Source organism: Salvia hispanica, chromosome 4 (assembly GCF_023119035.1).
Source record: "Salvia hispanica cultivar TCC Black 2014 chromosome 4, UniMelb_Shisp_WGS_1.0, whole genome shotgun sequence".
NCBI classification, from domain to species: domain Eukaryota; kingdom Viridiplantae; phylum Streptophyta; class Magnoliopsida; order Lamiales; family Lamiaceae; genus Salvia; species Salvia hispanica.
Window position 1 is genome coordinate 31146752 of NC_062968.1, and position 27599 is coordinate 31174350.

General features: G+C 33.1%; 3 protein-coding genes across 7 annotated transcripts; 2 read left to right on the forward strand and 1 right to left on the reverse strand.

The window, feature by feature from the left end:
* Positions 1 to 2958: 2958 nt before the first annotated feature.
* Positions 2959 to 5605, reverse strand: LOC125219998 (pentatricopeptide repeat-containing protein At3g02330, mitochondrial). Its single transcript, XM_048122098.1, has one exon. The coding sequence runs from the start codon at positions 5549 to 5551 to the stop codon at positions 3035 to 3037; it is 2517 nt and encodes an 838-aa protein (XP_047978055.1). The 5' UTR covers positions 5552 to 5605; the 3' UTR covers positions 2959 to 3034.
* An 11115-nt stretch (positions 5606 to 16720) lies between these two features.
* Positions 16721 to 19726, forward strand: LOC125224337 (NAC domain-containing protein 21/22-like). The gene is made up of 3 exons (XM_048127718.1): positions 16721 to 17160; positions 18389 to 18654; positions 19076 to 19726. Exons 1-3 carry the CDS (start codon positions 16992 to 16994, stop codon positions 19517 to 19519), a joined length of 879 nt encoding a protein of 292 aa, XP_047983675.1. The 5' UTR covers positions 16721 to 16991; the 3' UTR covers positions 19520 to 19726.
* A 754-nt stretch (positions 19727 to 20480) lies between these two features.
* On the forward strand, positions 20481 to 25540 carry LOC125222893 (putative lysine-specific demethylase JMJ16). Of its 5 annotated transcripts, XM_048125769.1 has the most exons (10): positions 20481 to 20620; positions 21110 to 21407; positions 22204 to 22275; positions 22382 to 22459; positions 22579 to 23082; positions 23149 to 23221; positions 23324 to 23367; positions 23554 to 23712; positions 24377 to 24745; positions 24844 to 25540. In XM_048125769.1, exons 2-10 carry the CDS (start codon positions 21120 to 21122, stop codon positions 25237 to 25239), a joined length of 1983 nt encoding a protein of 660 aa, XP_047981726.1. In that variant the 5' UTR covers positions 20481 to 20620; positions 21110 to 21119; the 3' UTR covers positions 25240 to 25540. The 5 variants fall into 5 exon arrangements, with proteins under 5 accessions (XP_047981726.1, XP_047981724.1, XP_047981723.1 ...); XM_048125767.1 differs by having other exon boundaries at positions 21077 to 21407; positions 23149 to 23367; XM_048125766.1 differs by having other exon boundaries at positions 21091 to 21407; positions 23149 to 23367.
* The last annotated feature ends 2059 nt before the right edge of the window (positions 25541 to 27599 follow it).

Consider the following 27599-nt stretch of genomic DNA (forward strand, 5'->3'; position numbering starts at 1 on the left):
TATTATGTTCGAGTCTGATCACTATATCACGTACCTGTATTCCCTAATACAATTTTGATACTTGCATGGGATTAGCTAGTTGCATCACCTGTTGAGAGAGTGTCATAGGCATAAATGAAGATGTAGGTGTGGCGAGTGGGGTTTTCTTGGCTGGTAATTGAGTGGTTAATCTGACTATCATATATTGCTTACTAATGTATTAAAAGCATATTTTTAGATTTTACATGAATTGAAGTTTGGCAGAGATTAGAATCACCATTAGTTGTATAAATTAATGTGCACTTCTATGCCCCAACTCTGAAGTTATGTTTTGTTGCACTCAGTTCGAAAGCTTGCCTTTTTTGCATTGGTTTCATATATAATGTTGAAAATTAATAAATAAAATAATACTATATCAAATACTAGTATGTCATTATATGTACCTTATTGTTAATGTGTTAAACAAATGCAGAAGACTTATGTTACTGGAGAAATTTTTTTAACGTGAAGGCCAATCCAAAGAACAAATTCCGTTGATTCAGGATGTCATCCATAAAATTTGATTAGTTAATTATACTATATGAATATTGTGATTTATAGTCTTAATTTTGATTTGACTTATTTTATGGTCTGGATTTGAAAGAGTTTCAAATGTAGTTAATTTAATTTTTTATTCCCTGAATTTTGAGAAGTTGTTTAATTATATTCGAATTATGAGAAGTTGTTTAACTTCAGCATGCAGTAATTATAATTATCATATTTGCAGTTAATTATTACTTCCTCCGTTCCATAGTAATAGTCTAATAGAGACGTTTTTTTTCGGCACGAAGATTAAGAAAAATTGTGTAAGATCGGTTAAGTAAAGAGAGAATAAAGTGGAAAATGAAAAAGGTAGAGAGATGAAGAGAGAAAAAAGTAAGAGAGAGTAAAGTAGGTGTGAAAAAATGTGTTGACTTTTACTAAAAAGGGAAATGACTTTATTATTATGGAACGTACCAAAATGGCAAAATGATTCTATTACTATGGAACGGAGGGAGTAATTGTCTTGTAGCAAAGTTTGTTCGATTAAAACATGAACTTCATATTAATCCAATGTTTGTGACGTATTACTTGATTAATTAATACTATAACATGGTAAATGCAATGGACTCCAAATTGGTATAGTGTACTATGGACGTAATTAAATGCAAATTCTAAATACTGTACAAATTTTAAATTATGATCTTGACTATATTAAAAAATATCAACAAATTATAACATAATAGCAACAGAAAATATTGAGTTGAGCAATAGAATTATAGAGAGACACACGTAACAATAAAAGACTACTATCCACGAACCTATTACGTCGACAAAAAACAAACTACCCAAGACAACCCAAAACTTAAACTAACCAACTCAAAATGATCACCCACCACAAAGAAGAAAAGAAGAGAGGCATACACTAAAAGAAGTCGAGATAGCCACAAAACTTGTACAAACTTCAAGATTTACTTGGACACAGTGTCAAAGGTTGATATTGTGTTGTCATTGTATTGACATCAAAATCTTGAAATTTTGACACTGCGTTGAAAAGTTTGGAATTTGTACAATGTACATAGTTTTGATTTTATTTCTGTCGCATATAAATGCAGTAAATTCTATTATGTTAATACGAGTATTGATACAAAATTAAGTCCACTTTTGAGTATAAGGGTTCGTTTGGTACAGAAAAGAATATAAGCCCACTTTAACGACAAAATGGAGAAGTACACTATGTAGATACGAAAAGAAGAAGCAAAATAAAAAAGAAAAGAGTTGGTTAGGAAATATGAGCAAGAAAATCCGGGAATTGGGTCCATCAACAAACAGGAAGCGCCACGGAATGAAGAAGCAGAGCCCGAATCAGAAATTCACATTCTCTTTTGTTGGAAAAGAATGTAGTATAATGTCCAACAGTCCTTTGTATGTAAGTATTAACTAATAATGCTTGTGTTATTAGAAAAGTGATGGGAAAATAAAAAGTAGCTTAAAACATTTGGACTCCTCAGAGCTGCATTAATGCTTGTTCTGAAAGGTCCTATTGTTGGGCGTTTAAATCTGGTTTATTCTAGTAAGTAGTATTGTTTTATTTGTTGGAAAAGAATGTAGTATTATGTTTGGTCATAGTAGCCAGACATTGACAGTGGACACTTATTGCTTTTATTTTTTGTTGAAGTCCTTGCTCCTTGCTATGTATGTGCATCAGCATTGAGCAGCCAAATAGGATGAATCCTATCAAGACCCTTACGTGTTGTAAAAAGGATGGAAGAAAACAGCAAAAGTGAGCTTGTAGTTTTTGACACCAGCATTGGTCATCAGGAGCTGGTATGTATTCCTCGATCTGTGTGTATAACTGCTTCACCAATCGCTGATATGAGGACCTTGACCATGCTGTATAGAGTTGAATTCAGTTCCACCTCCCGAATGCGACTTTACATGTAAATCACTAATAATTGCACTCTCTAACAATTCCTTAATAGAATGATCTGTTAGCTGCACTTGGTGGCGCACGTTTCCCATTTCATGTGAAGATGATACTCGTTTTTCCTTAGAATTGTCTTGCCGCCAAAGTTTGTTCCCTTAGCAGTTCACCGCAATTTTCATAGCAGGACACCGCAAGGTTGAAGCCTATGGAAGATTGCTTCTTCTGAATCACTGCCACATTTTTTTATTGGAAAACATGAGCTTTCTTGATTTCTAATTATAGGCTGACTTTGGTGTATCATGATTTCTGTTTGTTATCAATTGAAATACTTCTTTCAGTTGTAGGTATGAAATATAGCTTGTATTATAAGACTATTAATACATCTATCCAATAAAAATATTTTATCATTGCCTCAATTTTCGTACGGATGTAAACACAGTTTTTACAAATAATTATATAAATCATCATGCTCTAATTGCTTCCACTGTCGCAACTTAAAATCTAGAAAAATGAACTTTTTCTGCAAAATGATGTGTCAACTAACAAATGAGAGAAGAAATAAAGAAATGAATTGTTTGAAAATCCTTGGATATTTTTCAAGACTCTAATTTAGTAGGCACACCATCTTGTATCCTCGTACACCATAAAATCAAACAACACATCAATGTCAGGTTTCATCTCAGCCATTAGAACATCCAACTTCTCATATATCTCATCAAGCCGCGGATGAGCTTTATCCCCCACTACAAACATATGCACCTCGGCTTGGATCTCGATCCAGCTACACCCCGGCTCCTTCTTCAGCCCACTACGTCTCATGATCCTCCTCATCTTCGCAACCTCGCCCCACATCCCTGCATCAGCATAGATATTCGATAGAAGAACATAAGCAGATGAGTCCTGAGGATCAATCTCCAGAAGGGCGCTCGCTGCTATCTCTGCCACCTCGACATTCCCTTGCATCTTACAGTTACTAAGAAGAGCCCTCCAAATCACATCATCCGCCTCCAGAGGCATATCTTCGACAAGCTTTAACGCATCAATGATCCGGCCAGACCTTCCGAGCGCATCAACCATAGACGAGTAATGTTCCAACTGCGGATCCAGTCCATACTCGTTTTTCATAGCGTGGAAGTAGTGAAGCGCTTCGTCTACAAGACCAATATGCCCACAAGCACGAAGAACTGCCACGAATGTTGCATGGTTTGGCATCACTCTCTCGAGCAGCATTTCTTCAAACACCTGCAGAGCCTCGTGCCCATATCCGTGGTGAGCATAGGCACAAACCATCGCGTTCCAAGTCACAAAATCGCGGCTGGGTGCTTTCCGGAACATCAAAACAGAGTCACCCATGTTCCCACATTTCGAATACATATCAACTAATGTACTAACAATGTACACATCCGACTGCAGCTCCTGCTTGATCACTTGAGCATGGATCTGCTTCCCAAGCCCGACATTCGCCACATTTGAACAAGTGTCAAGGACCGTAGCATAAGTGAAGTTATCAGGCTTAATTCCCATCTCCAACATCCTAGAGAAGTACTTCTGTGCCCCTTCGCTCTGCTCACTCAAAGAATACCCAGAAATAATAGAATTCCACGAAACAAGCGTTTGTTCCGCCATCCTGTCATGGAGCTTCTCAGCCTCCTCCACCACCCCACACTTGCAATACATATCAACAATCACACTGCTCACAAACGAGTCCAACCCCAAGCCGCACTTAATGACTCTACCATGGATCTCCCTCCCCTGCTGCAGAGCCCGCCCACCTGCACAAGCTTTCAGAACACTTCCATATGTAAATTCATCCGGTTCCATTCTTGAACGAAGCATACCAACGAATAGTGGCAACGTGTCCCCATTGTTGTTCTGCTCACAAGCAGCAATGACTGCGTTCCAAGATACAGCATCTCTACTCTCCATTTCATCAAACACAGAACAAGCTTCGCGTAATGCTCCACATTTACCATACATATCTAAAATGGCATTGGCCACACAGATATCATAACGGAAGGGAGTCTTAAGTACTAAACCATGTATTTGATTTCCTAACAAAAGCCCTTTCCCTACTGCACAAGCACTAAACGCAGCAGATAGGCTTATTTCATCAAAACCAAGATTAGACCTCAATAGCAGCAGAAACAGCTGCATACCTTCCAATCCACAATCGCCTCTAGCATATCCAACAATCAAAGCATTGTATGATTGCAAGTTATGGTTTGGAAACGAGTCGAAAACCTTCGTAGCATTAAGCAAGTTGCCACATTTAGCATACATGTCCAACATTGCAGTACCAACTATGGTATCAGCTCCAAAATCGCTCTTCAGCGCGTGGCCATGCAACTGAGAACCCAACCTTGAATCCGATAAACCAGCACAAGACCTGAAAACACTAGCATAAACAGATTGGCTAACCCCAACTCCCTCTCTCTGCATTTCTTTAAACAGCTCCACCCCATCCACGAGCTCACCATTTTGAACGCTGCCACCAATGATCGCGCTCCATGACACCCAATTTTTTACCGGCATCCTGCGAAAAAACCGCATTGATTCATCCAACTTCTTGCATTTTGCATACATGTCCAACATAGCACTTCCAGTCACCACGTCACATTCAAATCCCGACTTCACCACAACTCCATGCACTTGTAGCCCCAATAGATAGTCTTCCAAACTCGCGCATGACTTCAAAACAACAGCAAACGTGGTCTCATCGTATCCCACAGCATCTCTCCCCATCATCACGAACACCTCAACCGACTTCAAACAATTCCCATTTTGCAAATATCCTGACACCAAAGAATTCCATGAGATCACATCTCGCTCAGGAATCAAGTCGAAGAGCGAATGCGCCAACCCCATCTGCCCATTGATCGAATACCCGAAGATCATAGCGTTCCAAGAGACGCGGTCCCGTTCAGGCATTCTGTCGAACACTTTACCCGCACACTCCATGCGGGAGCATTTTATGTACATTTGGATCAAACAATTGGAAACAAAAACTGTGGGTTTGAAGCCAGATAAGATCATCCGTGCGTGGGCTTGCATCCCGGGTTCGCGCGCTCTCGCCTTGGAGCATTCTTGAAATATATAGGAAAATGTCTTTCGGTAAAATGCGGCCATCGAATTTTGAATTCATGCTTGGCGGAATTTTTTGCTGTTGGAAGAAAGTGACAAATTAACACTCATCTTTCAACATTCAATCCTTCTTTCATTGGATTCAAATTATGGAATTCCATTTAATACAAAAAAATCCCCCTTTTGTTTTTCTTGTTAAAAAATGTTTTTTAGCCCATGTTTAATTGGTTTGGGCTCTTAATTATTGGGCCATTTATAAATTGATTTGGTTCATATTTTAGTACAATTAATAATCAGATTATATTAAGATTTTTTATTTCATTTTTTTGCAGAAATGTATCTAATTCAATTATCATAACATGTTTTCCTTGCTTGGAAATCAATTCTTTGGTTAATTATACTGGTATTATTTTAACGATTATTCTTAATCTGGAGTAGTTATTTTTTTTAAAAGCAATAGTTTAAGTTGTTGGGAACATTGCCTTTTATTTTCTTTAGGGTAAAAAATTCTAAAAAGGTTTTTTGTGCAAATACTCAAATAGCTAGGATTTTTACTTTTCACTTAACAATTTATTGTTTTTAAGAAATGCTAAATATAACTACCAAGGAGTAACTTATAAAGTTATAATGCTCTTTTTATAATTTAAAATAATATATATCATAAATGCAACAAGTGGATGTAATGTTTCAACTCTTTCAAGTAGAATTAATATATGCTTGCAAAAGAGTTGTTTATAATTATATTTATGTGTGGCAAAAGAATTCGGTCACAATAATTTGCATATAAAAAAAAGCTGCACTATATTTAATAGGCATGCGTGTGCAAATTATTTGAACAATAACAAAGATGATGAGAACGTGAACTCCAAGTTAGAGAGACTGCTTCTTATTTAATTTGTCGATTCTTACATACATTAATTATTGTAAAGATGGTCATTAATTAATTCGAATACCTTAGATCGCTCGAATCTTTATAAATTGACATTGGTATAAAATTATAAAATATTTGAGAGATGATTGAGTCTGATGATCAGCTGCAAGTAATGATATTTATCAATTATCATCACTAGATTTCTTTAATTCATAATATTTGTCTATAGTTAGGGGTGTCCCATATGACCTAATTAGAATTAACGGAATGAATAAAAAATATGTACTGTTTATTTTGGCCATATTTAGATAAACGTTAAAAGAGAACATATATACTGCATACAAAATCTTGTTATTTAAAAGTTGCACGTTATTTAAAGTGTGTGAGGAGTGGGGGCATGCATGTTCGTGCATGGGTTTTTGTCACGTCAATTTTATTAATTATTTTCGTATTTATATATGTTGAACAAAAATATTTTTGATGAGTGTTGTGAGCAAGTTACTCTAAATGCAAGTGATCTGTCAAATAATAAAAGTTAAAGTACTTTTACTTTATATTTGAACCAAAATTGACGCAAGCGATCTATATGATTTAGTGACATGCATATCTATATTCAAATACAAACCTACTTATTTTAGGATTTATTTGCATATTATGTTTAGTAGCTAAATTTTTCTCTTGGTTTACAAGATACACCTAAGCCCTAAGTATTTTTAAACAGAAGAAGATAAAAAGCTTCCTCTTTACTACTATCTCACTATTTTCCCATGTGCAATAATAGAATCTAATTAATAACCAACATGGATTCAGAAAAGAAGCACCTCAGCATGAGCTGTACATGCACATATGTATACTCGATAATACAACGAATAATACAAATATATATATATACTCTAGGATTTGATTCTATGTAAATTTATTTTTCGTAATAGATTCAACAATTACGTAAGAGAACTAACGAACCAACATCAAATATTTTAATCCTTTCCTGTATTTTTTTTTATATTAGACCGAGGTTTGCACTGATTTGTAGTCATCTCAAATGCTAGGACAGTTGGCCTAAGGATTTAAGCTTGGTTCATACCTTAAGGTAGGAATTGATCCGCTGACTATTTGGTTAAGGATGGACGCACCTCATGCCACCCTATCACACATCTTGGGTTAATCCTCTCCTATATATAGGGTATTATGGTCCTTAGTGTAAAACATACAAATCACAGCCCTTGGATCCTTGAATGAGATGGTTGTGATAATAATATCCGAGTTACATTATTAGCTGAAGTACATTATAAGCCGATGTACATTATAAGCCGATGTACATTATTAGACTGAAACACTACATTGTTATACTACCAAACATCTACATTATTAGACTAAATGCTACATTATCATCCGAACTACATTATTAGATGACACGTGACATTAATCTAACCTAACTCACAAGATCCAATGGACTAACAAGTGTTCTGTGTTTTACATATACTTAGCATTAGAATATGAATACATCCCACTAGGGTTCATACTTAATTAGAGTCACAATGTACATCCAATCTCGTGCTGCCACGTGGCACGAAACATGCAATATTGTAAGCACTAAAGTGCAATATACATTTGTGAAGCTTGATGGATTTCCGCAGATTGCATTTTAGTTATATGCAGATTACATTTTATATTGTTGAATTTTGCATTTAATATAAATTGTCTATAAAGCAAAATAAATTTTATATAAATGCAATTCATCTATATATATAATGCAAATTAAACAGACTATGTCTACAATACAAAACTTAACAATATAAATTGCAATATGCGGAAATCCATCTACAACTTTTATAAATATATATTGCATTTTAGTGTTTACAATATTGCATGTTTTGTGCTACGTGAGAGCACTAGATTGAAAGCACATTATAATTTTAAAATTAGTTATTTTACAAACGTCCCCTTCCCTATATATATATATATATATATATATATATATATATATATATATATATATATATATATATATATATATATATATATATATATACCATTCAATTTTTTATCCTTGTAATGCCTAATTATGTATATACACTGCACTGACACGTGGATTAGAGGATGGTGCCCTCACTTCCCCTTTACACCGGGACAAATATTGGAAGATTGGAACGTCATCAGAGAGTGGGAGGGTTGACACCAAGATTGAAGGCTTGAGAAACACACGAAGTAGGTGGGCGCTGCCTCTTGCTCCCTACTCGCTATCTTCTTTCAGGTAGCTTCTTGTTATTTGCCTTCTCTTTGTTAGTTAGTGGTGTGCCTTGCTTTCGATTGCTGTTTTTTCCTTCTAGCTCTGTTGTTTTTGCTCTTGTTATATTGTTAGCTCTGTTGACTTTTTTCTTCCGTTTTTTAATCCGTGTACGCCTTTGCTGTTGTACTCTACCTCGCCACTATTGGGTGGTTTGAAATTTTTGATTTATCGAAAAAAAATGTATATACACTGCACACAGAATCAATAAAATCTAAATCTAAACCATTCAATTTTTTTTTATCTAATTAGTACTTAATTATATTCAATTTTTTATCTAATAAATTATTACTACTTAATTATACTGCACACACTGAATGAATAAAATCTACACCATTCAATATTTTATCTAATAAATTAGTACTTTATATGCAAATTTTTTTATCTAAAAAAGTAGTTCTTAATTATATTCAACTTTAGTTATACATTATATCTGTTTCTGCATGTGTAAATTAATAGTCCACCATATATTTTTCCCACTTTATCAAACTTATAAGTCGGTGTCCCCACATTTTCAACACGAACAACGAGGACCATTTCTATTAAAATCTTGCACTCGAGTAGTCTATAAATAATCATACATGCACGACGAATAAAATTATTGTTAATATATTTCATCCCTTATTTTATTACTATAAAAATAATTTATAATATTCCACGATTGCGATTGCGCTGGCGCTGGGCCTAATCACTTTGGACACACGCTTTAAAAATGTGACGATAAATTTAAATTTAGAAGCAAATTATTGAACACTTGTCATTGCAGGAAGCTTTACACAACATGTCGACGTGTGATATAACCCAGAAATTGCGAAAATCAATTCATTCAATCGAAACTTTGCGTCATAAATAGAAGCTACGCCAAATAATTGGATTTAAATAATAAGATATGATCTAAGTTCAATTGAAGTTAAAATCTATTAAAATGACCTTTTTGTTTATATCTACATGCTTGTTATTTTCACGTGCCCATTGGATGTAATATATGCCACAATTATTTGAATAACAGCTAGCAGCTAATCATTGTATTTTTCTTATACTAATATCTATTATTTCCAACAACTAGACAATCCAGCTTGGTGAGCTTCAGACAGCTACTAAGGTTCAATTATATAGTATTAATTCTAAAGAATATATGATGAAAAAAACGTATAAAAATGATTGTACTATTCAGAGAATATCTAGTTTCTTGATGTAAATAACTTTAATAATAAAAATTGTGTTTAAAAAAAAACATCCACTATTTATAAGCAATCAAAAACCTTAAGGACCTAAAAAGAAATAAGAAGAACTAGAAAATTTAAATAATAAATTATGTTTTGGCTCTCTAAATAATGTCTGATGACCAAAATCCATGATACAATGTAGCATATTGATGACTTTACTACCCCGGTTCAATTTTTTAGCGCATAAAACATTTTCAACGTCGTCTACTGAAATTGCATTAAAATAGGTATGCCCAAATGAAATGAGCCTCATAAAACACAAAAGGCAAACTATAGAAAAAAAGCGACATGAATTTCTTGTTTAATGTCAATAAAAGAATCTTGAATTATTATCACACACTTTTCTTTTTTGCATAAAGACGTATGTTTGTAATACATGATATATGAAAAGTAATGGTCTCATTTGTCAAAAAGTGTGCAGTACCATAAGATTTTATCTCTAAACTTAAGCTTTTCTGAATCTTGTGATACAAGTCTTTTTATATATGATTGTTATCCCTAAAGTAAGATGGGAGCATTAATTATCTTAAAAATGGATAACAAAGATTAGTTATTCTGTTGTAAAGGAAGTGGATTAAGAATATTCAATATATAAACTAAAATTAAAATTAAAAGTGATAGTGAAAGAAGCTTGCTTGTCAACCTAGGACAGTAATGAAGTATTACAAATTTTAATTAATTTATAATTAACTGCTAACTATAAACTTTGCTAATGGGACCGCTACGTAGGGCCCTGTAAATTCTTTTTGCTGACAAATGAACATTTTTATATTCTTCTATATATAGATTATTTTAGTGGCACTCTTTGCTCTAAGAAAAGAAAAGTAGTAAAGCATAAAGTTCATAACAATAGTATTTTTTAATCATATATAGTAAATCGAAACCGAACCTAAGTTAATTGGTGTAGTCGCCTCCGCCAACTTAATTTTCAAGATCAAATAATGTGTACAAGGAAAATAAGTGTAAATTGTAATATGCGGAAAATAGATTTGAGATAGGTTAATAGAAAGAATATATGTTTCTTCCTTTAGGTAAATATATTAGACATTTGATTTAGATAAATTATGCAGAAAGGGAAGAGGTTGATGATGACTTTCTATAAAATTGGCGACCATAGATTTGCAATTAAGACATTTGTTGATTAAAGTAGAAGTGGTTGGATATATGCTTGAAATATAATTAAGGAACATCAAATGCTATATTTGGAAGAATTTGGCCTGGCTAATTTTGTTAATTTAAGCTTTCTATTTCTTAATCAGAACAGAATTAATATAATAAAATCAAAATTAGTTGTTGACAATTAAATAGCTAGCCTAGACCGTTTGCTTTTTTCATTCTATGGAATTTTTAAATTCTAGTTTATTGAAGTTGAATCGAGCATACCATAAATAGTATTACAAATTGATTATACGCATTAAATTCATGGTATATATATAATCATTAATTAATTGGTTGAGCAGTGGCCTTTAAATTAATATCATTAATGAAGAGGTCATTAGTTCGATTCTTATCGAAGTGTGGGCCATAGTTTAATTTTGTGTGAATATTAATTTGGTCCTACTATGTTTTTACTAGTTTAATTAGGATATATGATTAAGTGAACTATTTGAATTATAATCTTTGTGCTAGAGTATAAATTTAAAGTTATGTAGATAAACAGAAAGTTTTTAAAAGATAGTAGGAACAGTTGAATGCTTATGTACATACTTCAAGGAAACTTAGTTAATACTAGTAGTATAGTGATTATTTATTTAGTTAAGAAAAAATTACTAAGCTATTTGATCAGATAACACTACAAAAAACTTAGTAGTTTTAAGGACATAAAAATTAAGACGCAAATACTTGCAATGGTAAATTTTTAAAACAAACAACATTTTCGAATGCAAAAGAAAGTAATCATAAATGAAAGACAAATTAACTTAATCTTTTGCTTTTTTGGGACACTTTCATTTGCGTTTATTAATTTTAATAGAGACACTAACAATAAGTCGTTATCAGTTTATTTAGAAACACAAACTAGTATATTTTATTGCATTGAAAAATGTCTTTAACGATTTTTTTTGTTGTATATACCGTAAGTACTTGTAAGTATTTATGCTAAACACCCATGAGACAATTGATTAATTCGAATAATAACATATATAGTCTTGCTAAACGAAATAAATAATTACCTATATGTCATAATCTTGTGCAAGTCACTTATACAGGAGAAAATCTATAACATTCAAAGTATATAAGTATGTTATTAATTGTTTTAATTTGGTAATAGCATGTATAGATTCCCGAATTTCTACGACTTTTGAACTTTCATCATTTTGGATCATCAACTTTTGTTTGGTCCAATAGAATTCTTGAAGTTCAATTTTTTTATATTTATTGGATCCAATGACAAAAGCGTGTTTGTAATTTGCCGAAACATTTATAACCCAAAAAATAAACTCATCCGAATTCGGAGAAAATTGGAGAACTAAGTAATTATAGTACTGCTAGCTATAAGATAATTAAGCTTGAAATTTTTTTGTCAAATAAGATTTATGTATTATAGAAACACGTGTGATGGTCATTACCTAGCTAATTGAGTTACAAGCTTTCATCAAAAGTAGTACTTACAAACTTTTATTATAGACGTATTACTTGGTGAAAATAGAGTATCATTTATTTCTCTTCCCTAGATGGTGTTCGATTTCCTTGATAAAATAATATCAATATATAATCTAGGATTGAGTTGTGAGATTATTTTAGTTATAGGGGATTAGCTATGACTAATTATCCCATGATTATCCATCTAGGATTGAATTGGAGGACTAAATCTCATGAACCAAACACACTACTAATTTAATCATGAGATACAATCTTATAAACCGAACTATATAAAAATACTACTCACGAAATTAAGTTTGCTAACATAATTAATTTGCAAAATATTAGAATAATTATTGTAATTGGGATAATGAGTATAGGTAGCTAGGTATTAAGAAGTATATTAGGTATAGGTGGAAAGAAATAATGATTTCAAGGAGAGAATGACATGTAAAGGGACCCATTCTTTCCCATCTTACGTCCCCATTTAGAGGCCATGACTTATGGAAGTGAATAAACTGAATTGACACTTTGAAAATGAGAACAAAATTATTGGTCTCTCTACGATCCAATAACAAATTATATACATGTATAGAGGTGAGTTTACAATAATTATACTTATAGTTATACCACAAATAAATATCATACTTTTTATACGAGTTAGTGCCTTTTTCTATATATACAACAATATTTTTGTATGTATACATAATAAATAACGTTTGTATAGGATTGTCCCTATTATAGTATCGTGGGCGGAGTCAGGATTTTGCAAATGGAAGGGCGAAATTATGTTTTTACTTAATTAGAAACAAATTTGGATGGATGTAAATTATATTTTTACACATAAAATAGAAAAGATTATTATATATAACGGAAAAAGAAAACAAATTTGGCGGGCGATTTCATGAGTTATGCCCGGCCGCCAACACTTCAAGAAATTATATCAGTGTAGAGAATTAGGGGTGGGGAAAAAAATCAATACCCCATTACATACTTCATGATAGTTTTCACATATATGTGTAAAGAATTAGAGGTGGGGAAAAAATTCTAAAATACAGACCTTATTATACCGAAAAAAAATACCAAAAATACTTAATTTTCAGTAAGGTATATTGGTATGAATTTTCATATAGTACAACACACCGAAATTCAATAAATACATTAATTAAGGTATATGCCGAAAATATGGTATATACGACATACATGATATATACTGAATTTATTGTATATGCAGTTAAATATAAATAATATTTTATAGTAGATGTTTTTTGAATTATAAAATCTAAATTATATTCTAAAATCTAAAATGTTCTATTTTCATTGATGTTGTAAGTCTGATATACAAGAAAAGTGCAATATACTAAATTTTGGTATAACATATCGAAAATGAGATACGGTATCGGTATTGAACTTCGTCATACCAAAAATTAGGTATATTGAAGTACAATATACCAAAAAAACTTCATAAGATAAATTGTATAGTTTTTTCTCATACGGAATTTTCGATAAGGTATACGGTACGTTGGTTTTAGTAAAACTATCATACCTATCCACCTCTAAAGAGAATGTGAAGCCGTCACTCTTTCACGCCCCTAAAGTCCAAGAAATTACTAAAACCCTAACCCTAACAACTCATAATCACGATTTTTTTAGAAGGAACAAGAAAAAATTCACAGATAACAAATCTATGCACATAAAAAATAAACACAAAAATATGTGGATATCACTCGTGGGACTATATATATGGGGACATCGTAGGGTTTCCTTCTGTGAAAATGACTTTCAAGAAAGATGAATATGAAACTCATCGTCGGAGTATGATTTTATTTAAATAATCATGTCATGTATATATTTATGATGATCATCGACACACGTGGCTTGAGCTGATACGAGTAGAATATATTTAAACACAATTTGAAGTAGGACGATTAAAAATTTGAAATATGATCCGGAGGGCAGAGTAGACAAATTAGGAAATTCTATTGATTCCAAAGAACAATTAATTAATTGATACTCCCTCCGTTTCATAGTAATGGATGCGTTTCTTTTCGATACAGAGATTAAGAAAAATCATGTTAGGTGAGTTAAGTAAATGGACAATAAAGTGGAAAATGAAAAAGGTCGAAAGATCAAGAGAGAAAAAAATAAGAGAGAATAAATAGGTGTGGAAAAATGTGTTGACTTTTACTAAAAATGAAATGACTCTATTACTATGGAACGTATAAAAATGGCAAAATGACTCTAATACTATGGGACGGAGGGAGTATTTTTTTAGTACTATATCATTTATATCATTGCTTGTATGAAGGTTTTTTAATCTTTAATAATTGTTCGAATATACCACGGCAAAATGGATGATGCTCTTGTGAACTCACTTCATTAAATATTTTATGGCATGTCAAGTTAGTTTGAAGTTTAATATTTGTAAATAATTAATCAACTGTAAAAATTACCAGATTCAATTGTTTTGAATGTATAATTAATATACTTAATATAGAATAATAAAGTCTAAAACTTTAGCAACATATATATATATATATATATATATATGCATGTTAATGAACCAAATATGGGATGTTTATATTAATTAGGAGAAAAGAAATATGAGTATATGTTAAGCTCACAACGTCATTAATGAGACGTGGCCGTAATAGGGTTTAATACAACCTACAAATTATACTTAATTAATCTGATTTAGTCAGTTTCAGTTTTGATGCCTTCTGCTTACGATAAAATGATGTATATGTTAGTCGAAAACGTAATTATACTCTTTATTTTGCCTTTATTTAATAATTTTCAAGGTACATGATCCTTATCTTTCCAACCAATTAAGATTAGACCATCATCAAATTATTTTTGATGGGAAAATTGTGTATTGGTAGATCAATTTTAATTGGTTTTGAATAATTGATTAAAGTTTGATTTCTTGGATTTTAGAGCTCTTTAAAATGTGAACTATGGCCTAATAATTCCCAAAAACTAACATAAGCAAAATTTAACCCTCTCAAAAAAATTCGAAAATAAATATCAAAACAAAAGCTGGTCCCACTTTTTTTGTCATGATCTAAACCATATGCTCCACACCTAATTATTGTTAATTAAATGATACATAGTATGACACCTATAATTTTGTCTGGGATATTCTCATTTTCAATACAGTCTTCTCAAAGTTAATTATTATAGGATCTTTCTAAACTGATGCACTCTCATAATTTTTATATATACGAATTTAATAATGTATCCTCATATAGTGTACATAGCACTAATATAATAATTCCTGAAATTAAAAAAATAGTACTCCATGTTTATTTTTTACTAGGATTTTCACTCATTTCGTTACCGGAAAAAAAGAAAATATCGTGGGCCCACAGTTTTTCTTGTGGATTTAAATTATTCTGGTTTCAGATCAAGAAAGGACAGGATGGATTTTCCTATTGCATGATTAGCATTCTACATCAGTAAACTTGTCTTTATTTGCTCATCGATCACCTTCAATTTTTAAATCCCTAGTTATATCTACTATGTTTGTCTCCCCTAGTTATCACTTTCATCAATTCAATCAAATTGATTAATCGGAGCTCGAGTTGCAACATCATTAATTATAGAGAGTATATCATATGGAAAATAATTTTGTTGATGTTTCTCACCATGTTTTTGTAATAAAAAATAAAGAGAAATAATACCTTCCCTACTAAATTACGCGTTTAATTACCCAAATCAGTTCACACATAGAGTAGATAACTAGATATGATATGACTGTTGATTTGCTATTCGATTTTGACAAAAATAAGCAATATTTCATTCACAAGTTATGTTCACCTAGCTACAAATATATATCCAAATAAAAAAGACCCTATTTTAATTAATTACGTTAATTAATGCAATATTTCGACATAATGTTGCTTTTATTACTAAAATATTTCAAAATTCATCCTTAATTTGCTGCGAGAAGCTGACGACAATCGGCAGTAAAAGACCAAGTACATTGAATTAGAAGATTTTATTTGAGCAATGTATCCATATTTGTCACGTTGCATTTGTATTTACTCGCAACAACCCCTCAAAAAGGTCACAAAAAATGAATATAGCTAATTAAAAGTAGTATTTTGGAGGTTCTTTCTTGTTCCTGGGGTTTGGATTTTACTCTTTTATTGCAGCCTAATTCCCTCCTTTACCTTTCTTCTCACTTTGGCTTTTCTTCCTATTTCCCACAGTTTCACACACACACATTTATAAGTGTATATATATGCACAACCATAACTAACCGCACAAGCATGAATAAGCTGAAGAATAATGTTACTATAAGAAAGTGCCTAAACTATATCGTCTCTCTCATCTCTCTCTCTCTCTCTCTCTCATATATACACACACACACACACACACAAAAACGCATCAAAACCCCTCAGAAAAGAGAGAATTGAAATAGGGGTAGAGATTATCTTAGCATCCTTGAAAAGAAAATTCGAATTATTTTTACAGATCATCAATATTCGACCTTAGTATTCCATCATCTTTATAGAAATGGGGTTACGGGACATCGGAGAGACGCTGCCACCGGGTTTCAGGTTTTACCCTAGCGACGAAGAGCTCGTTTGCCATTATCTCTACAAAAAGATCACCAATGAAGAGGTTCTCCGAGGGACCTTGGTCGAGATCGATCTCCATGTTTGCGAGCCATGGCAGCTTCCCGGTAGGTTTTTCTCTTTTTTTTTTTTTTTATCATCAGTGCACGCCACGTGTATGTTTATCATCGGTATAATACGAGAAAGGAAATAATATTTCTCAACCACCACCCTCCCTCCGCCGGTTGGGGGTTGGATGTTGCTCTCTCCTTCACTATTTTCATGTAAAGAGAATTTATGAGTGACAAATGGCATGTGAATGTTTGTCCAAAATTAAATAATTAATTTACCTGAATTAAATGTTCAGATGGTTTTTGAGGGCCATTATGGGCATGAGTTGTCTGTATCTTAATCAAGACCACACAGTTTTTCTCAGTGAAAGAATTTTAGTTTAAAACATTATTTTAGATGCATGCATCTCTGTGTTTTTATTTTGTGTTGGAGATAAAAATAAAATAAAATAATTAATTATCTCATTAAAAAATCAGTCACGCATGTACTTTTTTTACATTAAAAAACCTTAAAGCAAAAAAAGTTATGTCAAGAAAAGTTTGTTGTCTTGTTCATCTAAGAGGCAGAGCTGAATTTTAGAATGACTAACTTACTTTGTTGCATGTGTCTTTTGTTTCACCCATGCATATTTTTTAAAAAAAATTCATCTTAAAGTGACGATTTTCAGAAAGGGTTTTATCTTTTTCAAGAAATAAAATAGTTTGGGGCGTTTTTCTTGCCTTTCTGTTACATTGTTCAATGAATCTTTCAATTACTTTATATTATTATGATGAAATTGGATAAGATTTAAGAAGTACTACAAAACTCATGACCTTAAAAAGGAGATTTCTCAGGTTCATTCTTTTAGGAAAAGGGAATTGAGAAAAAAGTTAGATAATTATCTTTTCAATAATACATACATTGTTAAAAAAAATAGAAGATGAAGACAAATGTGTGACATAGACTTCTCACCACAGAAGTAACTCTCTCATCTATGTAGAAAAGGGTGACACACATTTTCCCATTGCTACATATTAATTTTTCTAAATCCATTTTGAATGAAAAAAACAAACATGCCTTGCGAATCTTTGGTGACTTGTAACCAACTTTTTTGTCACTTTAGTAGAATTTTTCACATAAGCAACATAATGTAACATGATGGGATCCTAATAATTCATTTCAATTTAAGTACAATCCCATTAATTTCATTTCTTAACACATACGGCGTCTATTCTTTTTCCTTTTCATTTCGTGGCATATGTCAAGAACGTTAAGAAATTAAGACGTGTAATATTATTTGTGCAGAGGTGGCTAAATTGAACTCGAACGAGTGGTACTTCTTTAGCTTCCGGGATAGGAAGTACGCAACCGGGTTTAGGACCAACCGGGCCACTACATCCGGCTACTGGAAGGCCACGGGGAAGGATAGGACGGTGCTTGATCCTCAGACGAAGGCCGTCGTTGGGATGAGGAAGACTTTGGTTTTTTACAAGAACAGGGCTCCTAATGGGACCAAAACCGGTTGGATCATGCACGAATTTCGCCTTGAAAACCCACATGTCCCACCTAAGGTTGGTTAATTCCTTAATTTGTGTTTACATGTGTTGATTGAGTAACTGAAAGAGAATAAAAGATTATGTGTGACTTAGGTGGCAATCATGTTGAAAGAAACTTGAACGAAACTCCTTTGAAATTATTACGTGAAAAGATTCTCTCCACATTTTCACCTCTCATTTACATGAATAATTCTTTTTATCCTAATCTTCTTTCTCTCTCTCACACACACACAAACACACACTCTCTTTATCAAAAGATGATGTATCTTTGATACTGGATTTATTAAAAGTAGCCTATTTTATTAGGTGTAGCATCTACAAGATGTAAAAACCTAATTTCAACATGGACATACATGCACTTAGATAAAATAGGTGAAATTTGAAGCATATATGGTGTTAATTATCTAACTAATTAATCCATGATCACCTTTTACAGGAAGATTGGGTACTATGCAGAGTGTTCCACAAATCAAGAAGTGAAAATAGCAACAATTTCATGAGCCCACATAACTTCGACGATCCCATAATTTCCTCAACAAATAATGAACGTATCAACATTACACCTTGTGGCCATCAAAATATCACTTCGTTGTTCAATCACAACCAATCCCACCAACACAATGTAGGCGGCCCGAACCCTAACCCTAACCCTAACCCTAGCACCTCTCTCGGGCTTGATTTCGACCTATCACGTGACCATCACATGAATCACCAGCCTTATTGCTCGAGCTCTCATGGCTATGTCCACAACAAATTGGGTGAGGCTACAAAGTGTGAGGAAGACTATGGATTCTTGTTCGATTTCGATGGCTCCAATGTTGCTCCATCGAGCCTTGAAGATATGCGGTTTGTTGATGATAGTAGTTCGGTTTTCATCTAAGTATGTGGGATTTGATAATCGCTTTGTTATTGGTATATATATACTTATATATAAATTTATATGTTTGTGTGATGTAGCATGTTTAGGAGGGAGATTAGTGAGTATGTGTTTGTAGTTAGTGATGTGTGATGAAGATTGTATTTGATTTGTATATTTCAAAAAGGAATTTATGTGGGTAGTTTTATAATCAAGGATTTAATTACTTAACTGGTTACTTTTTAAAATAAATTTTAACCCATTTTAAGCAAAGTTAAGGACTGTTTGTAATGTGAAAACATAAAACCACAAAAGAGTGGCGCTTGATTTGTCAAATTTACCAAAAATATAGTACTTGGTTCTTTAATTACAATTAAATTAATTTAGTTCCGCAGTCCCTATGTTTAAGGGTCATCTCATAATTACAAATGTGATATACTTTGGCCTAGTAGTAATTAGGGCGTGCGTAACTTCCCCATCCACAAAAGATAGACCCATTTATAAATGGTACTACGAGTTTATTGCTTAATTGATAAAGTACTCCCTCCGTCTAAATTAGCCTAATTTTAATAGCCATGTCAAATCTACTCTTTTCTTCTAAAACAATCTCTTATACTACTAGATGGCCTTATCTCAATGTAAGGCCCAATTAATGCCCAAAATAATTAGAATATTGGTACCAACTTCTCTCCCAGAAAATATCAAATAATTTTGTGTTGGGCTTGATAATTTTCTTTATAAATTTTGATGGGGTATATTTTGTATATAAAAAAACTAATCATAGGTTTCAAGGTTTGATATCAATCATACATTTTATATTTTGTATATATATTTTTCAAAAAATACGATGGCAAGACTATGAATCCATGGCACGTCTTTCTGGCCCAATTTCCAAATTATTTTAATCCACGGCCCACGCCACGTATCACTGTTTCTATTTATGGAAAAACAATAAAATTTTTACTTACCAAAATTCATTCAAGAATGTTCTTGTTCCCAATTTTTGAATCCGGGTTTATCAGTATAAGCTGGAATACTGAAGAGCGATAATATTCCAAATTACCTCCTCTTTCTGCTGCTTCCTTTTCTTTAATGACGTTCCTATACTGCTAATTTATTCCATCGGTATGTATTTCATTCTAATTTTATTCTGTTCTCGGCTTTCTTTCTTTTTTTTTGTTTAAATTTGGTGACATGCAGTACAATTGAGTGCAGTAGTTGTTATTGCTTCTGTATCTGTAGCAATGTGGTTTATTACGCAATTATTCTGCTTAAAAGACTTTTTCTTGGTTAATTGAGTTTACTGGAAATTGTTCTGTTATTTCCTAATGTGAATTAAAAAGTTTTTACCTGAATTTCGAAGTTTCGAATTTTACCTGAATCTTGTGAATTAAAAAGTTTTTATTAGGGCTGCCATGATTGTAGTATGTTTTGTTCCAGTCTTGTTCAGGAGAGAGATGTAAAGCACTAAAAATGTGATTTTTTTTATATTCAGGAGAGACATGTGAAACATAACGAGATGAATTACATTTCAGTGTTTATCTTTCTAGTTGTGAGTCACTGATGAAATTGAGATCATAGTTTAACAACAACAGGGTTTTTGCTTCTTCATAGTCAGAGACTGATGGTCGGGGCGAAGAGATCTATAAAGAATGTCACAGACAACGAAGAAGAGAATCTATCAGTTCCACCCGGATTTGTGTCATTGACATCCCTGAAATTGAAGAAGATAGTAACTGATCCGAATTCTGCTACAGAAAGGGATCGTGGACCTGGGTTAGTTGGGGTTCCTCTTAGAAATTCTGACCTCGAATCATTTAAGATGTCACTTTTACAGAGACCATGGATATCTCATGGCCAATTTGAGCGTGTTCGGCATCAAGACGACTCTGCACAGATTGGAAATAACTTGGTCGTTCTCTATTCTCTCCTATGCAATTATAGATGAACATATTACCAAATATCAAAACATGCAGTTAAACATATTTTGAAATTCCTCTTATTCTTGGATTTGTAGATGTAAGTTCATAATATACCTTCATTTTATGCAGTAGGACATAAATACAAAATAGAAAACATTAATTAGATCATTGTAGCAATATTTGTACTATTATAAGCTGTTCGATTATCTTTGAGATCCCTGTCAGCTGGTATTACTTATAGGTGGGTTTCTCTTAAATCAAGGGATGTACACTTTGTGTTGCATGGTTTGTGAATTTTGATGCATTCTTAAGTGCTGACATACTCGTTAAGGTATTTGTATAGCCACCTGATATAATTTTGAGACAATTTTAAAACGAGGCTTGCATGTTAGCGCCTGATCAGAACATGAGTATGGCGCTTTGAAACTTCTTTTATCTATTGCATATTGAAATTCTGAATTGTGACCAGAAATTAAGGGATGATGCGAATGATACATCCATCATACCTGCTTCATAAATGAAGATTGTAACTGAAATATTATCTTAAGTGTATGGAAATACACTGTTCGATGTGCTTTATGGTTTGGCATTACTTAAGTGGTCACATGCACAGCTTTTTTGGCGTATTTTATTCACTTATTATTCTTAGACTACAATTTTATAGTTAGCGTAGCATACAGTTTTATAGTCAGGTCAACACCTGACAGTGTTTCTTCATTTTTCTCTTAATGAATTGCTCTCAGTTAGATTGCCCCTAATGACTAATAATCAAGTTATCTTCCCCAGAAAGTTCCTGTTGGTGCTCCCCTCCCCAAAGGAGTGATACGGGGATGTGAAAACTGCCATGATTGTGTGAAGGTTCTTTATTTATTCCTTTTATTACTGTTTTATAAACTGTATTACCTTGGAACTTATTCTGTGTAGCAGTAAGACCATTATATCCTGTCTAAGGAATATCTTGTAGGTTACTGCTAGATGGCATCCCGAAGATTCATATTTGCCTCCGCTTGATGATGCTCCGGTGTTCAGACCAACTGAAGAGGTATATTGCTGCATCCGGTTTCTCCCCCCATTTTTACTCTACCATTGTGGCTCAATGGAAAAGAATTTGGTTCTGTAGATGCCAGATGGTAATCTAAATGAACTTGAATCTTGCCGCAGGAATTCAGGGACACTCTGAAATACATAGCCAATATACGACCAAGAGCAGAGAATTATGGAATTTGCCGCATTGTCCCCCCTCCTTCCTGGAGACCACCCTGCCTTCTGGAAAATAAAGAGATATGGGAAGCTTCAAAATTTAGCTCGCATGTACAAAAGATTGATGGGCTCCAGAAATTGTTTTCAAAGAGAAAAGGATCTAGGTTGCATGAAAAGATCGAAACTGCAATGCCAAAAGATGCAAAAATCGGGAAGCTTGATTCTTCCAATGAATGTGTTGGAGATTCTGAGGAAGATAAAGCATTGGATTTAGTTTCTAATTTTGAGAGTGGACCTGAATTTACTCTTAAAAGCTTTAAAAAGTATGCTGATGATTTCAAGGTACAATATTTTCGTGAGAATGACACAGTAGCTGCCTCAGGCCCAAAACGCAGTGAACCACTAATTGCGAGAGTTGAGAGCGAATATTGGAGAATTGTGGAGAAACCAAGAGAAGAAATAGAGGTAAAAGAGAAAAGATCAATAATTTGCTGCTATCTTTTTACCTCATAGAATGAATTCTCTTGTTAGGTGCTTTTTGGTACTGAGGTGGCTAATCAGACCATAGCAAGCGGATTTCCTGTTGCTACCACTCCAGCAAAAGGTACGGGGAAATATGTGAAATCCGGATGGAACTTGAATAATACTGCAGAGCTCTATGGTTCCCTTCTTCCATTTGGATGCTACAGTTCATCCACTGTTTCAGTTCCTCAGATTTTCATTGGGATGTGCTTTGCATCAGAGTGCTGGGTAATATTTTGAATATCCTAGATTTTTTGCTTTATTTGGTTCTCAACATCTGCTTGATAGTTTCCTTCAGGAATGCATTTATCTCATTGCACATAAATATTTCCATTACAGATTTCACATTTATTGCTTTCTCTTAGTGTAGGTTCTCACTACATTGTTTTCCTGTTTGATTTGTTGGAGAAACAGAGAAATGAAGATCACCATTTGTATTCATTATCTTACATGCACATGGGTAGCCCTAAAGTGTGGTATTCTATCCCAGGGAAGTGTTTCTTCAAGTTTGCGAAAGTTGTAAAGAAATGGTTTCCGAAGCTGTCAAAACATCCCGAGTTGCTCCACGAGCATGTGAGTAACTTTCTTCTTTTGAACATGGTTTGTAAAAGTTGTTAGTGGGTAACTTGTTGTGTTATATTTAATCATTACCTGGTTGAAAGGAATCAATACTCTTGATATGGATCCCGTTGAAGCTTTGATTATTTTCAACTTCATGTACTCAGTCACCTAGAGTTCTGTAATATCCGTTGATTTTGAACTCCAGCATACCAGATAGTGACTCCTTTTTCTAATTAGTTTGTGCTTTGTGAAGAATGCGGTTACTACTATTTCTAAATAAATGTAGATACAACATGGGTTGTTAAATAATAAATGCTGATATCTGTTAATTCCCAGTTGCTTGATTTGGCATCATAATACTTAATTGAAGAAAAAAATTGAAAATAAATGTAAATGGTGTTAGTTTCTGTTACTAATAGTTTCAGTTTCCTCTAAAATACTCCAAATTGTAAGGGTGCAAGATGTATTTTCTATTTTAATTTTTTTTTAGGTTTGTCTACTTACTTTCTTTAGTTATTTTATCATCATGTACGTTATAAGAAATATGAAATGAATCGTTACTGCTGCAGTTTGTTATTCATTGCTTATGTTATGGATCATATACATTAGGTGAGGCTTATCAGATTTAATGCCCTGGATAAGAACTGATCGCTTGCTTTTTCTTTTTGTATCTCAGGTTGCTCAACTCTCACCCTCAGTTCTAATCGCTGAGGGGATTCCAGTATTCCGTTGTCTGCAATATCCCTTTGAATATGTTGTCACATTCCCTGGAGCTTACCATTCGAAATTTAGTTGTGGGTTCAATTGTTCGGAAGCAGTGTGTTTTGCTCCTATAGACTGGTTGCCTCATGGCCAGAACATAATAGAACATTATGCTGGATATGGTTTCAAGACGTTGCTCTCTCATGATAAGCTGTTGTTAGGAGCAGCAAAGGAAGCTGTGACTTATCTGTGGGATTCTCTTACAAACAAAAGCTCCAACTCCAAAATCCATTTTTGGAGAAGCGCCTGTGGGGCGGATGGAACCTTTACAAGATTAGTGAAGGTATGCCTCGATTTAAATGATTATTAATGATAAGAATTTTAAAAAGTTTCGTATAGAGGATTTGATCTTATCTCATCTATGATTCTCTTTCCCTTCAGCTACGTGTCGAAAATGAGAGCATAAGGAGGAAACACCTATGCAACATGCCGATGTCTAGATCACTGGGTGAAGTTGATGATGCCACTAAACGAGAGTGCTGTATATGCTTATACGATTTATACCTTTCTGCCGTGGTCTGTTCATGTTCCCCTAATAGATATTCTTGCCTGCGCCATGTAAAGCACCTTTGTTCTTGTGGTTGGACAGCCAAAGAGTTTCTCTTCAGATACAAAATTGATGAGTTGGAGCTTCTGGTTGAGGCTTTGAAAGGGAACATGAAAGCTATATATAGCTGGGCTAAGAATATACAGAAACTCGCTACAAGTGATAAGGATCATACAAGAAAGAATCCCAATGCCACTTCTTTATGTGAGTCGAATGGCTTAGCCGCTTAGCTACCAGAAAAGGTGTGATGCCTGCTCTTGATGTGGCCATCAGTGAGAGGGCTCGTGTCGTGCCAGCCTCTATGAAAGAAGAGCGTAGGGATACAACAAGAGCGTCTCCGGATCAGAAAGCTGTGATTCTCTTGAGCGACAATGAGGAGTGAATCCACCTACATTCTACCACGCTTTGTTGATTTAGTCATATGTCGTATTGCCTATAAATTTTGTAAGTAAATAGGAATGTACTCATAATGATTTGTGATATTGAGCTCCTTTGCTCTTAGTATAATTTAATGCATTTAGATTAACTGCCTGAATTGGGTAAATTTGGAAGTGGTGTTTATCTTTATTGCTAGCATATATACTTCTCAGTTTCCCTAAAATAGAAACTTTGGGGATAGTATATATGAGTTTTAATGCGAAATTAATAATATGGGAGATAAAAAAAAGAAAATAAACAGTTGAATTAGTATTAGTGGATGGTGGATCCACATCATTAGTTATGTAATGTGTGATGAATTTTTGCAAAAATAGATAACAATCAATTATGCGGGATGAATTCAAATTATAGAAAATAATTATTTTTTTGGACGAAATGAATATACAAAAGATGTGGTTCAAATAAAAATCTAGTGTGAGAATTATGACACCTTTGCATTGAACTTGGTATGAATATGCATTATATGTATATTTGTATATGAAAAATAGTCATCTCTTTTTATTATATGTCTTTCACTAAAATTAATCTTTATTTATCTATTTTAAGTTTTTCTATTTGTTGAGATGGGTCACATTTTTCACTAGCAATACTTTAATTATTTCTTTTATGAATATCTCTCTTTTATTTTATCAATTTTACATTAAAACTTATTATCTACTGGTAAAATTATTTTTTATCGGCCGATATAGGTACCATAAGTTATTGCATTGAGTTCCTGAAGGTAGAATCGATTTTTGGTGAATGTAGAATTTAGTATAGGGTTGGGTTATTGTGAAAGTTTCAATTTTCATGATATCAACATAAATTCGGGAAGATGTAGATATTTGATTAGACAATTTTCATGTGTTATTATGAATATAAGTACAATTTTATATACAAGTTATAAAACAATTGTATTATTTGTACATACATTTTATGAAATAAACGGCATAATTAGGACAAAACACATGCAATTAGAATACATAAATATGTACTTTTATACAAAGATAACAAAAGCGGGTAACACAGTAATCCGACATAGGTGACAGAGTCGCACGTGGGAATGGGGAAGTAGGACCCACTCACCCACACGTCTAATCGGTTTGACCAAAGAAAGCGGGATTCTCGTACGGTCTATCAATCTTACCCTTTTCCCGCACTCTCACACTCTATACTACTAAGTCATTTGAAATTTTTAAAAAGAGGAAATATTTTATTTTTATTTAAGTTGTAAAACTTTAATAGCTCAAAAATGGTGTAGGTTAACTCCTTATTGACTTTGAACTATTATAATGTTGAAGGGCCATGTGGTAAATATAGCATTTCTTAAACTTAAAACACTCTTTCAACTCCACTTAAAGTTGAGGGTAACTTCTTTACACGTTTGCTTCACCTTGTAATCAACATTCTCCTAGTGTGGCAACGAGATCCATAAGATTGTAGATTATGAAGCTTGACAAGATTCAAATTAGAGTGATGAGTTAGAGAACTTGAAACTTTTTTTATCGATTCTTGAAAATTGAGAAAGATCTCTTGTTCTATCCATACACGGGATCTGGTTATGACTCGGTTTTCTTTTTTTTTGTTTTTCGATAGTTTTTGGGTTTATATATTTCTGTTTAACTGAAAAGCTCTATGTAATCAGTAATTCTTTTGATTGATGCTTCGACTAATGTCCTAGTGCTTATTTCATTTTACCTTTGAGCCGAGAGTCCAAATTTTTGAAAACCTAAATTCTAAAGAATGGATTTGAATCCACTTAAAATTTTATAAATAGGGTCAAAGTTCACTTGACATAAGGGTAATTAAATCGATGAACCATTTGCCTTTGATTAGAAATGTCAACTAATTATAACAAGTAACAATGCTCTTTTAGGGCGAATCCACACTTACACAAACAAATCGATGGGTAAATATAGTAGTACATACTATCGAAAATTGACACTGCATGTAATGAATAAATATAATTATATTGGTGGTGTTAATAATGGGATTATGACCAATCTCTTATGTCCTTTATGTAACTTAGGTTGGTTAATTTTCCATTAAAAACAATAGTGCCTCAAATATAGTACTACCATATAGTGTAGCTATAGTCGTAGACATATAGAATATAGTCGAATTATTCACATTACTTTCATAGGAGTATATTATTTGTACCATCATTATTTGA

What these genes read in the sequence shown, in the direction of transcription:
- LOC125219998 (XM_048122098.1), bottom strand. Translation starts at nt 5,551, where the DNA reads ATGGCCGCATTTTACCGAAAGACATTTTCCTATATATTTCAAGAATGC.
- LOC125224337 (XM_048127718.1), top strand. Translation starts at nt 16,992, where the DNA reads ATGGGGTTACGGGACATCGGAGAGACGCTGCCACCGGGTTTCAGGTTT. An exon ending in CGAGCCATGGCAGCTTCCCG is followed by an intron (nt 17,161 to 18,388) that starts GTAGGTTTTTCT and finishes TTATTTGTGCAG; the next exon opens with AGGTGGCTAAATTGAACTCG. An exon ending in ACCCACATGTCCCACCTAAG is followed by an intron (nt 18,655 to 19,075) that starts GTTGGTTAATTC and finishes CACCTTTTACAG; the next exon opens with GAAGATTGGGTACTATGCAG.
- LOC125222893 (XM_048125767.1), top strand. Translation starts at nt 21,120, where the DNA reads ATGGTCGGGGCGAAGAGATCTATAAAGAATGTCACAGACAACGAAGAA. An exon ending in CACAGATTGGAAATAACTTG is followed by an intron (nt 21,408 to 22,203) that starts GTCGTTCTCTAT and finishes TATCTTCCCCAG; the next exon opens with AAAGTTCCTGTTGGTGCTCC. An exon ending in TGTTCAGACCAACTGAAGAG is followed by an intron (nt 22,460 to 22,578) that starts GTATATTGCTGC and finishes ATCTTGCCGCAG; the next exon opens with GAATTCAGGGACACTCTGAA.